The sequence below is a fragment of the Pseudochaenichthys georgianus genome, unplaced genomic scaffold (genome assembly GCF_902827115.2).
Source record: "Pseudochaenichthys georgianus unplaced genomic scaffold, fPseGeo1.2 scaffold_702_arrow_ctg1, whole genome shotgun sequence".
NCBI lineage: Eukaryota > Metazoa > Chordata > Actinopteri > Perciformes > Channichthyidae > Pseudochaenichthys > Pseudochaenichthys georgianus.
The window spans coordinates 80720-94032 of NW_027263256.1; the positions used below are offsets into that span (position 1 = coordinate 80720).

A 13313-nucleotide genomic window follows, 5' to 3' on the forward strand; every position below is an offset into this window, starting at 1 on the left:
GTTACTTTCGCCCCTACAACAGCTAGTCCCACAACTACAGGTCCTGCAAATGCAGTCCCCACTACTTTAGCCCCTACAATAGCTAGTCCCACAACTACAGGTCCTGCAACTGCAGAACCCACTACTTTAGCTCCTACAACAGCTTCCACCACAACTACAGGTCCTACAACATCCCCCCCCCACTACTTTAGCCCCTACAACAGCTAGTCCCACAACTACAGGTCCTGCAACTGCAGAACCCACTACTTTAGCTCCTACAACAGCTTCTACCACAACTACAGGTCCTACAACTTCCCCCCCCACTACTTTAGCCCCTACAACAGCTAGTCCCACAACTACATGTCCTGCAAATGCAGTCCCCACTACTTTAGCCCATACAACAGTTCCTCCCACAACTACAGGTCTTACCACTGCAGCCCCCACAATTGCAGCCCCAACAACAACACCTCCCACAACCACAGGTCTTACAGCTGTGGCCCCCACAACTGCATCCCCCACAACTACAGCCCCTACTACTGTAGTTCTGCCAACTCTGGCCCCTACAACTGCAACCCCCATAACTAAAGCCCCCACTAATGTAGTTCCGACATCTGCACTCCCCACTACTGTAGCCCAAACAACTGCAGCCCCAACAACCACAGCCCCAACAATCACAGCCCCTAGAACAGCTGCTCCCACAACTACAGGTCCCGCAACTGCCACCATGACAACTGCAGCCCCCACTACTGTAGTTCCAACCACTGTGGCCACAACAACTGCAGCCCCCACAACTGCAGCCCCATCTACTTTGGCCCCTAGAACAGCTTCTCCCACAACTACAGGAGCTACAACTTCAGCCCCTACAACTTCAGCCCCTACAACTGCAGCCACGACAACTGCTGGAGAGACAACTCAAGCTCCCACAACAGCAGCCCCAACAACTACAGCCCCTACTACTGTAGTTATGACAACTGTGGCCCCAACAACTACAGCCCCCACTACTGTCGCCCCTACAACAGCTGCTCCCACAACTACAGGTCCTACAACGTTATCCCCCACTACTTTAGCCCCTACAACAGCTAGTCCCACAACTACAGGTCCTGCAACTGCTGCCCCCACTACTGTAGTTCTGACAACTGTGGCCCCAACAACTACAGCCCCCATTACTGTAATTCCGACAACTGTGGCCCCAACAACTGCAGCCCCCACAACTAGATCCCCTACTACTGTAGTTCTGACAACTGTAGCCCCAACATCTGCAGCTCCAATAACTGCAGCCCCCACTACTGTAGTCCCTACAACAGCTGCTCCCACAACTACAGGTCCTACAACTGCAGCCCCCACTACTTTAGCCCCTATAACAGCTGCTCCCATAACTCAAGCTCCAACAACTGCAGCAATAACAACTGCAGCCCCAACAACAGCTTCCCCCACAACTACGGGTCCTACAACTGCTGGAGCGACAACTCAAGCTCCCACAACAGCAGCCCCAACAACTGCAGCCCCTACAACAGCCTCTCCCACAACCAGAGGTCCTACAACTGTAGCTCCAACAACTGCAGCCCCTACAACCACAGCCCCTACAACAGCATCTCCCACAACCACAGGTCCTACAACTGTAGCTCCAACAACTGCAGCCCCCACAACTACAGCCCCTACAACAGCTGCTCCCACAACTACAGGTCCCGCAACTGCCACCATGACAACTGCAGCCCCCACTACTGTAGTTCCAACTACTGTGGCCACAACAACTGCACCCCCCACTACTTTAGACCCTACAACAGCTTCTCCCACAACTACAGGTCCTACAACTTTAGCCCCCACTAATTTAGCCCCTACAACAGCTAGTCCCACAACTACAGGTCCTGCAACTGCAGTCCACATTACTTTCGCCCCTACAACAGCTGCCCCCAAAACTACAGGTCCTACAACTTTAGCCCCCACTACTTTAGCCCATACAACAACACCTCCCACAACCACAGGTCCTACAACTGCGGCCCCCACAACTGCAGCCCCCACAACTACAGCCCCCACTACTGTAGTTCGGAGAACTCTGGCCCCTACAACTGCAACCCCCATAGCTAAAGCCCCCACTACTCTAGTTCCGATATCTGCACTCCCCACTACTGTAGCCCAAACAACTGCAGCCCCAACAACCCCAGCCCCAACAATTGCAGCCCCTAGAACAGCTGCTCCCACAACTACAGGTCCCGCAACTGCCACCATGACAACTGCAGCCCCCACTACTGTAGTTCCAACTACTGTGGCCACAACAACTGCACCCCCCACTACTTTAGACCCTACAACAGCTTCTCCCACAACTACAGGTCCTACAACTTTAGCCCCCACTAATTTAGCCCCTACAACAGCTAGTCCCACAACTACAGGTCCTGCAACTGCAGTCCACATTACTTTCGCCCCTACAACAGCTGCCCCCAAAACTACAGGTCCTACAACTTTAGCCCCCACTACTTTAGCCCATACAACAACACCTCCCACAACCACAGGTCCTACAACTGCGGCCCCCACAATTGCAGCCCCCACAACTACAGCCCCCACTACTGTAGTTCGGAGAACTCTGGCCCCTACAACTGCAACCCCCATAGCTAAAGCCCCCACTACTCTAGTTCCGATATCTGCACTCCCCACTACTGTAGCCCAAACAACTGCAGCCCCAACAACCCCAGCCCCAACAATTGCAGCCCCTAGAACAGCTGCTCCCACAACTACAGGTCCCGCAACTGCCACCATGACAACTGCAGCCCCCACTACTGTTATTCCAACCACTGTGGCCACAACAACTGCAGCCCCCACAACTGCAGCCCCGACAACTGCAGGTCCATCTACTTTGGCCCCTACAACAGCTTCTCCTACAACTACAAGAGCTACAACTTCAGCCCCTACAACTGCAGCCACGACAACTAATGGAGAGACAACTCAAGCTCCCACAACAGCAGCCCCAACAACTGCAGCCCCCACTACTGTAGTTATGACAACTTTAGCCCCCACTACTTTAGCCCCTACAACAGCTAGTCCCACAACTACAGGTCCTGCAACTGCTGCCCCCACTGCAGTAGCCCCTACAACAGCTGCTCCCACAACTACAGGTCCTACAGCTGTGACCCCCACAACGGCAGCCCTCACAACTACAGCCCCTAATACTGTAGTTCTGACAACTGTGGCCCCTACAGCTGCAGCCCCAACAACTGCAGCCCCTACAACAGCCTCTCCCACAACCACAGGTCCTACAACTGAGGCCCCCACAACTGTTGACCCCACTACTTTAGCCCCTACAACAGCTAGTCCCACAACTACAGGTCCTGCAAATGCAGTCCCCACAATTGAATCCCCAACAACAGCAGCTCCCACAACCACAGGTCCTACAGCTGTGGCCCCCACAACTGCAGCCCCCACTACTGTAGTTCCGACATCTGCACTCCCCACTACTGTAGCCCCAACAACTGCAGCCCCAACAACCACAGCCCCTACAACAGCTGCTCCCACAACTACAGGTCCCGCAACTGCCACCATGATAACTGCAGCCCCCACTACTGTAGTTCCAACCACTGTGGCCACAACAACTGCAGCCCCCACAACTGCAGCCCCGACAACTGCAGGCCCATCTACTTTGTCCCCAACAACAGCTTCTCCCACAACTACAGGAGCTACAACTTCAGCCCCTAGGACTGCAGCCACGACAACTACTGGAGAGATAACTCAAGCTCCCACAACCGCTGCTCCCACAACTACAGGTCCTACAACTGTGGCCCCAACAACTGTGGCCCCAACAACTGCAGCCCCCACTACTGTAGCTCCTACAACCGCTTCTCCCACAACTACAAGTCCTACAACTGCAGCCCCCATAACTGCTGCCGCGACAACTGCAGCCCCTACAACAGCTGGCCCCACAACTCAAGCTCCCACAACTGAAGCCCTGACAACTGCAGCCCCAACAACTTCAGCCCCAACAACTTCAGCCCCAACAACCGCAGCTACAACAACTGCTGGAGCAACAACTCAAACTCCCACAACAGCTGCTCCCACAACTACAGGTCATGCAACTGCAATCACGACAACTGCAACCCCCACTACTGTAATTCCAACAACTGTAGCCCCAACAACTGCAGCCCCCACAACTAGAGCCACAACTACTTTAGTCCCTACAACAGCTGCTCCCACAACTAAAGGTCCTACAACTGCAGCCCCCACTACTTTAGCTCCTACAACAGCTGCTCCCACAACTGTGGGTCCTACAGCTGTAGCCCCAACAACTGCAGCCACATAAAATGCTGGAGCAACAACTCAAGCTCCAACAACTCAAGCTCCTACAACTGCAGCACTAACAACTGCAGCCCGTAAAACAGCTTCCCCCACAACTACGGGTCCTACAACTGCAGCCACGACACCTGCTGGAGTGACAACTCAAGCTCCCACGACAGCAGCCCCAACAACTGTAGCCCCTACGACAGCTTCTCCCACAACTACAGGTCCTACAACTGTAGCTCCAACAACTACAGCCCCCACAAATGCAGCCCCAACAACTGTATCTCAGACAACTGAAGCCCCCACAACTTCAGCCCAAACTACCGCAGCCACGACAACTTCTGGAGCAACAACTCAAGCTCCATACCCTAGGGACCAGAGGGTACAATGGTTGGACATTTACTACCGGCCGCGGTATGCCTAGTGTACAGGGTCCATATAACCGACTTAATGCATAGCGGGAAGTCGGTTATATAGACATCAACAGAATAAGTGTTTAACGGTGATTTAAACTAGTTTATGCGGGGAAAAGAGTGCTCAAAATCGGATTCAACAGGCCATCCACACCGACTCCCATTAAAAGTGATTGAAATGTACAGGAATCTGTCCATTTCAATCACATTTGATGACCCGTCCAGGGTGACTTTCTTCCCCAGGAATTAGTGTCTGAAAGCTGGCTAACATTACTTTAAATACAGTGTGCACATGGCTTTATTACCCATGAAATAGTGTGTGAAAGCTGGGTGAGTTTGATGTGAATTTAAGGAAGATATGGCCATTTCATCCACACCTCACGACTCCCATTAAAAGTGATTGAAATGTACAGGAATCTGTCCATTTCAATCACATTTGATGACCCGTCCAGGGTGACTTTCTTCCCCAGGAATTAGTGTCTGAAAGCTGGCTAACATTACTTTAAATACAGTGTGCACATGGCTTTATTACCCATGAAATAGTGTGTGAAAGCTGGGTGAGTTTGATGTGAATTTAAGGAAGATATGGCCATTTCATCCACACCTCACGACTCCCATTAAAAGTGATTGAAATGTACAGGAATCTGTCCATTTCAATCACATTTGATGACCCGTCCAGGGTGACTTTCTTCCCCAGGAATTAGTGTCTGAAAGCTGGCTAACATTACTTTAAATACAGTGTGCACATGGCTTTATTACCCATGAAATAGTGTGTGAAAGCTGGGTGAGTTTGATGTGAATTTAAGGAAGATATGGCCATTTCATCCACACCTCACGACTCCCATTAAAAGTGATTGAAATGTACAGGAATCTGTCCATTTCAATCACATTTGATGACCCGTCCAGGGTGACTTTCTTCCCCGGGAATTAGTGTCTGAAAGCTGGCTAACATTACTTTAAATACAGTGTGCACATGGCTTTATTACCCATGAAATAGTGTGTGAAAGCTGGGTGAGTTTGATGTGAATTTAAGGAAGATATGGCCATTTCATCCACACCTCACGACTCCCATTAAAAGTGATTGAAATGTACAGGAATCTGTCCATTTCAATCACATTTGATGACCCGTCCAGGGTGACTTTCTTCCCCAGGAATTAGTGTCTGAAAGCTGGCTAACATTACTTTAAATACAGTGTGCACATGGCTTTATTACCCATGAAATAGTGTGTGAAAGCTGGGTGAGTTTGATGTGAATTTAGGGAGGGAGAGCAGCAGCAGCAGCCGCCGCAGCAGCAGCAGCAGCAGCAGGCTGTGACCCTGGCGGAAATACATTGATTGTTTTAGCCAGGAATAAGTGTTTAGAAGGCGGGTAAAGTGTTCCTGCAGCTCCTCCATGACGGTAATAATGATTAGATATAATTGCCAGGGCAGAAAGCTCTTTTTAAAAGTGAAAAAACGATTTGAAACCATTTGAAATGACTGGCGGGTGCTGATGGAAAGCAGGCGGAAATAAATGGATTGTTTACCCAGGAAAAGGTGTTTAAAAGGCGGGTAAAGTGTCCCTGCAGCTCCTCCATGACGGTAATAATGATTAGAAATCATTTACAGGGCAGAAAGCTCTTTTTAAAAGTGAAAAAACGATTTGAAACCGTTTGAAATGACTGGCGGGTGCTGATGGAAAGCAGGCGGAAATAAATGGATTGTTTACCCAGGAAAAGGTGTTTAAAAGGCGGGTAAAGTGTCCCTGCAGCTCCTCCATGACGGTAATAATGATTAGAAATCATTTACAGGGCAGAAAGCTGTTTTTAAAAGTGAAAAAACGATTTGAAACCGTTTGAAATGACTGGCGGGTGCTGATGGAAAGCAGGCGGAAATACATGGATTGTTTTACCCAGGAGAAGGTGTTTACAAGGCGGGTAAAGTGTTCCTGCAGCCCTTTAAATACAGTGTGCACGTGGCTTTATTACCCATGAAATAGTGTGTGAAAGATGGGTAAATTTGCTGTGAATTTAAGGGAGATATGGCCCTTTCAAACAGGGAGATGTACAGGCCTTTATTACCCACGAATTAGTGTCTGAAAGCTGGCTAACATTACTTTAAATACATGGTGCACATGGCTCTGTTACCCATGAATTAGTGTGTGAAAGATGGGTGAGTTTGATGTGAATTTAAGGAAGATATGGCCATTTCATCCACACCTCACGACTCCCATTAAATGTGATTGAAATGGACAGATTCCTGTACATTTCAATCACTTTTAATGGGAGTCGTGAGGTGTGGATGAAATGGCCATATCTTCCTTAATTCACATCAACTCACCCAGCTTTCACACACTATTTCATGGGTACAGAGCCATGTGCACCATGTATTTAAAGTAATGTTAGCCAGCTTTCAGACACTAATTCGTGGGTAATAAAGCCTGTACATCTCCCTGTTTGAAAGGGCCATATCTCCCTTAAATTCACAGCAAATTTACCCATCTTTCACATCACTATTTCATGGGTAATAAAGCCATGTGCACACTGTATTTAAGGGCTGCAGGAACACTTTACCCGCCTTTTAAACACCTTTTCCTGGGTAAACAATCCATGTATTTCCGCCTGCTTTCCATCAGCACCCGGCCCGCCAGTCATTTCAAACGGTTTCAAATCGTTTTTTCACTTTTAAAAACAGCTTTCTGCCCTGTAAATGATTTCTAATCATTATTACCGTCATGGAGGAGCTGCAGGGACACTTTACCCCTTTAAACACCTTTTCCTGGGTAAACAATCCATGTATTTCCGCCTGCTTTCCCATCAGCACCCTTTCTAATCATATTACCGTCATGGGAGCGCAAGGGAACGTTACCCGCCTTTTAAACACCGTTTCCTGGGTAACAATCCATTTATTTCCGCCTGCTTTCCTCAGCACCCGCCCATCATTTCAACGGTTTCAAATCGTTTTTCACTTTTAAAAAAGAGCTTTCTGCCCCCTGGCAATTATATCTAATCATTATTACCGTCATGGAGGAGCTGCAGGAACACTTTACCCGCCTTCTAAACACTTATTCCTGGCTAAAACAATCAATGTATTTCCGCCAGGGTCACGCCTGCTGCTGCTGCTGCTGCTGCTGCTGCTGCTGCTGCTCTCCCTCCCTAAATTCACATCAAAGTCCACCCAGCTTTCACACACTATTTCATGGGTAATAAAGCCATGTGCACACTGTATTAAAGTAATGTTAGCCAGCTTTCAGACACTAATTCCTGGGGAAGAAAGTCACCCTGGACGGGTCATCAAATGTGATTGAAATGGACAGATTCCTGTACATTTCAATCACTTTTAATGGGAGTCGTGAGGTGTGGATGAAATGGCCATATCTTCCTTAAATTCACATCAAAGTCACCCAGCTTTCACACACTATTTCATGGGTAATAAAGCCATGTGCACACTGTATTTAAAGTAATGTTAGCCAGCTTTCAGACACTAATTCCTGGGGAAGAAAGTCACCCTGGACGGGTCATCAAATGTGATTGAAATGGACAGATTCCTGTACATTTCAATCACTTTTAATGGGAGTCGTGAGGTGTGGATGAAATGGCCATATCTTCCTTAAATTCACATCAAAGTCACCCAGCTTTCACACACTATTTCATGGGTAATAAAGCCATGTGCACACTGTATTTAAAGTAATGTTAGCCAGCTTTCAGACACTAATTCCTGGGGAAGAAAGTCACCCTGGACGGGTCATCAAATGTGATTGAAATGGACAGATTCCTGTACATTTCAATCACTTTTAATGGGAGTCGTGAGGTGTGGATGAAATGGCCATATCTTCCTTAAATTCACATCAAAGTCACCCAGCTTTCACACACTATTTCATGGGTAATAAAGCCATGTGCACACTGTATTTAAAGTAATGTTAGCCAGCTTTCAGACACTAATTCCTGGGGAAGAAAGTCACCCTGGACGGGTCATCAAATGTGATTGAAATGGACAGATTCCTGTACATTTCAATCACTTTTAATGGGAGTCGTGAGGTGTGGATGAAATGGCCATATCTTCCTTAAATTCACATCAAAGTCACCCAAGCTTTCACACACTATGTCATGGGTAATAAAGCCATGTGCACACTGTATTTAAAGTAATGTTAGCCAGCTTTCAGACACTAATTCCTGGGGAAGAAAGTCACCCTGGACGGGTCATCAAATGTGATTGAAATGGACAGATTCCTGTACATTTCAATCACTTTTAATGGGAGTCGGTGTGGATGGCCTGTTTGAATCCGATTTTGAGTACTCTTTTCCCCGCATAAACTAGTTTAAAATCACCGTTAAACACTTATTTCTGTTGATGTCTATATAACCGACTTCCCGCCTATGCATTAAGTCGGTTATATGGACCCTGTACACTAGGCATACCGCGGCCGGGTAGTAAATGTCCAACCATTGTACCCCTCTGGTCCCTAGGGTATGGGAGCTTGAGTTGTTGCTCCAGAAGTTGTCGTGGCTGCGGTAGTTTGGGCTGAGGTTGTGGGGGCTTCAGTTGTCTGAGATACAGTTGTTGGGGCTGCAATTTGTGGGGGCTGTAGTTGTTGGAGCTACAGTTGTAGGACCTGTAGTTGTGGGAGAAGCTGTCGTAGGGGCTACAGTTGTTGGGGCTGCTGTCGTGGGAGCTTGAGTTGTCACTCCAGCAGGTGTCGTGGCTGCAGTTGTAGGACCCGTAGTTGTGGGGGGAAGCGGTTTTACCGGGCTGCAGTTGGTTAGTGCTGCAGTTGTAGGAGCTTGAGTTGTTGGAGCTTGAGTTGTTGCTCCAGCATTTTATGTGGCTGCAGTTGTTGGGGCTACAGCTGTAGGACCCACAGTTGTGGGAGCAGCAGTTGTAGGAGCAACTGTAGTTGGGGCTGCAGTTGTAGGACCTTTAGGTTGTGGGAGCAGCTGTTGTAGGGACTAAAGTAGTTGTGGCTCTAGTTGTGGGGGCTGCAGTTGTTGGGGCTACAGTTGTTGGAATTACAGTAGTGGGGGTTGCAGTTGTCGTGATTGCAGGTTGCAGGACCTGAAGTTGTGGGAGCAGCTGTTGGAGGAGCTTAAGTTGTCGCTCCAGTAGTTGTCGTGGCTGTGGTTGTTGGGGCTCAAGTTGTTGGGGCTGCAGTCGTCGGGGCTTCAGTTGTGGGAGTTTGAGTTGTGGGAGCAGCTGTTGTAGGTGCTGCGGTTGTCGGTGCAGCAGTTGTGGGGGCTGCAGGTGTAGGACTTGTAGTTGTGGGAGAAGCGGTTGTAGGAGCTACAGTAGTGGGGGCTGCAGTTGTTGGGGGCCACAGTTGTTGGGGCCACAGTTGTAGGACCTGTAGTTGTGGGAGCAGCGGTTGTGGGAGCTTGAGTTATCTCTCCAGTAGTTGTCGTGGCTGCAGTCCTAGGGGCTGAAGTTGTAGCTCCTGTAGTTGTGGGAGAAGCTGTTGTTGGGGACAAAGTAGATGGGCCTGCAGTTGTCGGGGCTGCAGTTGTGGGGGCTGCAGTTGTTGGGGCCATAGTGGTTGGAACTACAGTAGTGGTGGCTGCCATTGTCGTGGTGGCAGTTGTGGGACCTGTAGTTGTGGGAGAAGCTGTTGTAGGGGCTGCGGTTGTGGGGGCTGCAGTTGTTGGGGCTACAGTAGTGGGGAGTGGCAGATGTCGGAACTACAGTAGTGGGGGCTGCAGTTGTGGGGGGCCACAGCTGTAGGACCTGTGGTTGTGGGAGCTGCTGTTGTTGGGGATTCAATTGTGGGACTGCATTTGCAGACCTGTAGTTGTGGGACTAGCTGTTGTAGGGGCTAAAGTAGTGGGGTCAACAGTTGTGGGGGCCTCAGTTGTAGGACCTGTGGTTGTGGGAGAGGCTGTTGTAGGGGCTGCAGTTGTTGGGGGCTGCAGCTGTAGGGGCCACAGTTGTCAGAACTACAGTATAGGGGCTGTAGTTGTGAGGGCTGCCGTTGTGGGGGGTCACAGCTGTAGGAACCTGTAGTTGTGGGAGCAGCTGTTGTAGGGGCTACTGCAGTGGGGGCAGCAGTTGCAGGACCTGTAGTTGTGGGACTAGCTGTTGTAGGGCTAAAGTAGTGGGGGCTAAGTTGTCATAACTACAGTAGTGGGGGCTGCAGTTGTTGGGGCTGCTGTTGTGGAGCTTGAGTTGTCTCTCCATTAGTTGTCGTGGCTGCAGTTGTAGGGGCTGAAGTTGTAGCTCTTTAGTTGTAGGAGAAGCTGTTGTAGGGGCCAAAGTAGATGGACCTGCAGTTGTCGGGGCTGCAGTTGTGGGGGCTGCAGTTGTTGTGGCCACAGTGGTTGGAATAACAGTAGTGGGGGCTGCAGTTGTCATGGTGGCAGTTGCGGGACCTGTAGTTGTGGGAGCAGCTGTTCTAGGGGCTGCAATTGTTGGGGCTGGGGTTGTTGGGGCTGCAGTTGTTTGGGCTACAGTAGTGGGGAGTGCAGATATCGGAACTACAGTAGTAGGAGCTTTAGTTGTGGGGGTTGCAGTTGTAGGGGCCACAGTTGCCGGAACTACAGTAGTAGGGGCTGTAGTTGTGGGGGCTGCAGTTGTGGGGGCCACAGTTGTAGGACCTGTGGTTGTGAGAGCTGTTGTTGTATGGGCTAAAGTAGTGGGGGCTAAAGTTGTAGGACCTGTAGTTTTGGGGGCAGCTGTTGTAGGGGCGAAAGTAATGTGGACTGCAGTTGCAGGACCTGTAGTTGTGGGACTAGCTGTTGTAGGGGCTAAATTAGTGGGGGCTAAAGTTGTAGGACCTGTAGTTGTGGGAGAAGCTGTTGTAGGGTCTAAAGTAGTGGGGGGTGCAGTTGTTGTGTGCCACAGTAGTTGGAACTACAGTAGTGGGGGCTGCAGTTTCATGGTGGCAGTTGCGGGACCTGTAGTTGTGGGAGCAGCTGTTCTAGGGGCTGCAATTGTTGGGGCTGGGGTTGTTGGGGCTGCAGTTGTTTGGGCTACAGTAGTGGGGAGTGCAGATATCGGAACTAGAGTAGTGGGGGCTTTAGCTATGGGGGCTGCAGTTGTAGGGGCCCCAGTTATCCGAACTTCAGTAGTAGGGGCTGTAGTTGTGGGTGCTGCAGTTATGGGGGCCACAGTTGTAGGACCTGTGGTTGTGGGAGCAGCTGTTGTTGTATGGGCTAAAGTAGTGGGGGCTAAAGTTGTAGGACCTGTAGTTTTGGGGGCAGCTGTTGTAGGGGCGAAAGTAATGTGGACTGCAGTTGCAGGACCTGTAGTTGTGGGACTAGCTGTTGTAGGGGCTAAATTAGTGGGGGCTAAAGTTGTAGGACCTGTAGTTGTGGGAGAAGCTGTTGTAGGGTCTAAAGTAGTGGGGGGTGCAGTGTTGTGGCCACAGTAGTAGGAACTACAGTAGTGGGGGCTGCTGTTGTCATGGTTGCAGTTGCAGGACCTGTAGTTGTGGGAGCAGCTGTTGTAGGGGCTGGGCTACAGTTGTGGGGGCTGCAGTTGTTGGGGCTGCAGTTGTAGGACCTGTAGTTGTGGGAGTTGCAGTTGTAGGGGCTGTGGTTGTTTGGGATGCAGTTGTTGGGGCTACAGTTGTAGGACCTCTAGTTGTGGGAGCAGCTGTTGTAGGGGCTGCAGTTGTTGGGGCTGCTGTGTGGGAGCTTGAGTTGTCGCTCCAGCAGTTGTAGGACCCGTAGTTGTGGGGGAAGCTGTTGTTGGGGCTGCAGTTGTTATTGCTGCAGTTGTTGGAGCTTGAGTTATGGGAGCAGCTGTTATAGGGGCTAAAGTAGTGGGGGCTGCAGTTGTAGGACCTGTAGTGTGGAGCAGCTGTTGTAGGGACTACAGTAGTGGGGGCTGCAGTTATTGGAGCTGCAGATGTTGGGGCTACAGTTGTCAGAACTACAGTAGTAGGGGATCTAGTTGTGGGGGCTGCAGTTGTTGGGGCCACAGTTGTCGGAATTACAGTAATGGGGGCTGTAGTTGTTGGGGCCACAGTTGTCAGAACTACAGTAGTAGGGGCTGGAGTTGTAGGACCTGTGGTTGTGGGACTAGCTGTTGTAGGGGCTAAGTAGTGGGGATAACGTTGTAGGACCTGTAGTTGTGGGAGCAGCTGTTGTAGGGGCGACAGTAGTGGGGGCTGTAGTTGTTGGGGCCACAGTTGTCATAACTACAGTAGTAGGGGCTGTAGTTGTTGGGGCTGCTGTTGTGGGAGCTTGAGTTGTCTCTCCAGCAGTTGTCGTGGCTGCAGTTGTAGGGGCTGAAGTTGTAGGGGCTGAAGTTGTAGCTCCTGTAGTTGTGGGAGAAGCTGTTCTAGGGGCCAAAGTAGATGGGGCTGCAGTTGTGGGGGCTGCAGTTGTTGTGGCCACAGTGGTTGGAACTACAGTAGTGGGGGCTGCAGTTGTCATGGTGGCAGTTGCGGGACCTGTAGTTGTGGGAGCAGCTGTTCTAGGGGCTGTGATTGTTGGGGCTGTGGTTTGGGGCTGCAGTTGTTTGGGCTACAGTAGTGGGGAGTGAGATGTCGGAACTACATTAGTGGGGGCTTTAGTTATGGGGGTTGCAGTTGTAGGGGCCAGAGTTGGCAGAACTACAGTAGTAGGGCTGTAGTTGTGGGGGATGCAGTTGTGGGGGCCACAGCTGTAAGACCTGTGGTTGTGGGAGGTGTTGTTGTTGGGGCTGCAATTGTGGGGGCTGCAGTGGTAAGACCTGTAGTTGTGGGGA

The 13313-nt window shown here is 50.2% G+C and overlaps 1 protein-coding gene across 1 annotated transcript; it reads left to right on the forward strand.

The window, feature by feature from the left end:
• The first annotated feature begins 2968 nt into the window (after positions 1-2968).
• On the forward strand, positions 2969-4264 carry LOC139433603 (salivary glue protein Sgs-3-like). The gene has a single exon (XM_071202671.1). The coding sequence runs from the start codon at positions 2969-2971 to the stop codon at positions 4262-4264; it is 1296 nt and encodes a 431-aa protein (XP_071058772.1).
• Positions 4265-13313: the final 9049 nt, after the last annotated feature.

What these genes read in the sequence shown, in the direction of transcription:
- LOC139433603 (XM_071202671.1), top strand. Translation starts at nt 2,969, where the DNA reads ATGACAACTTTAGCCCCCACTACTTTAGCCCCTACAACAGCTAGTCCC.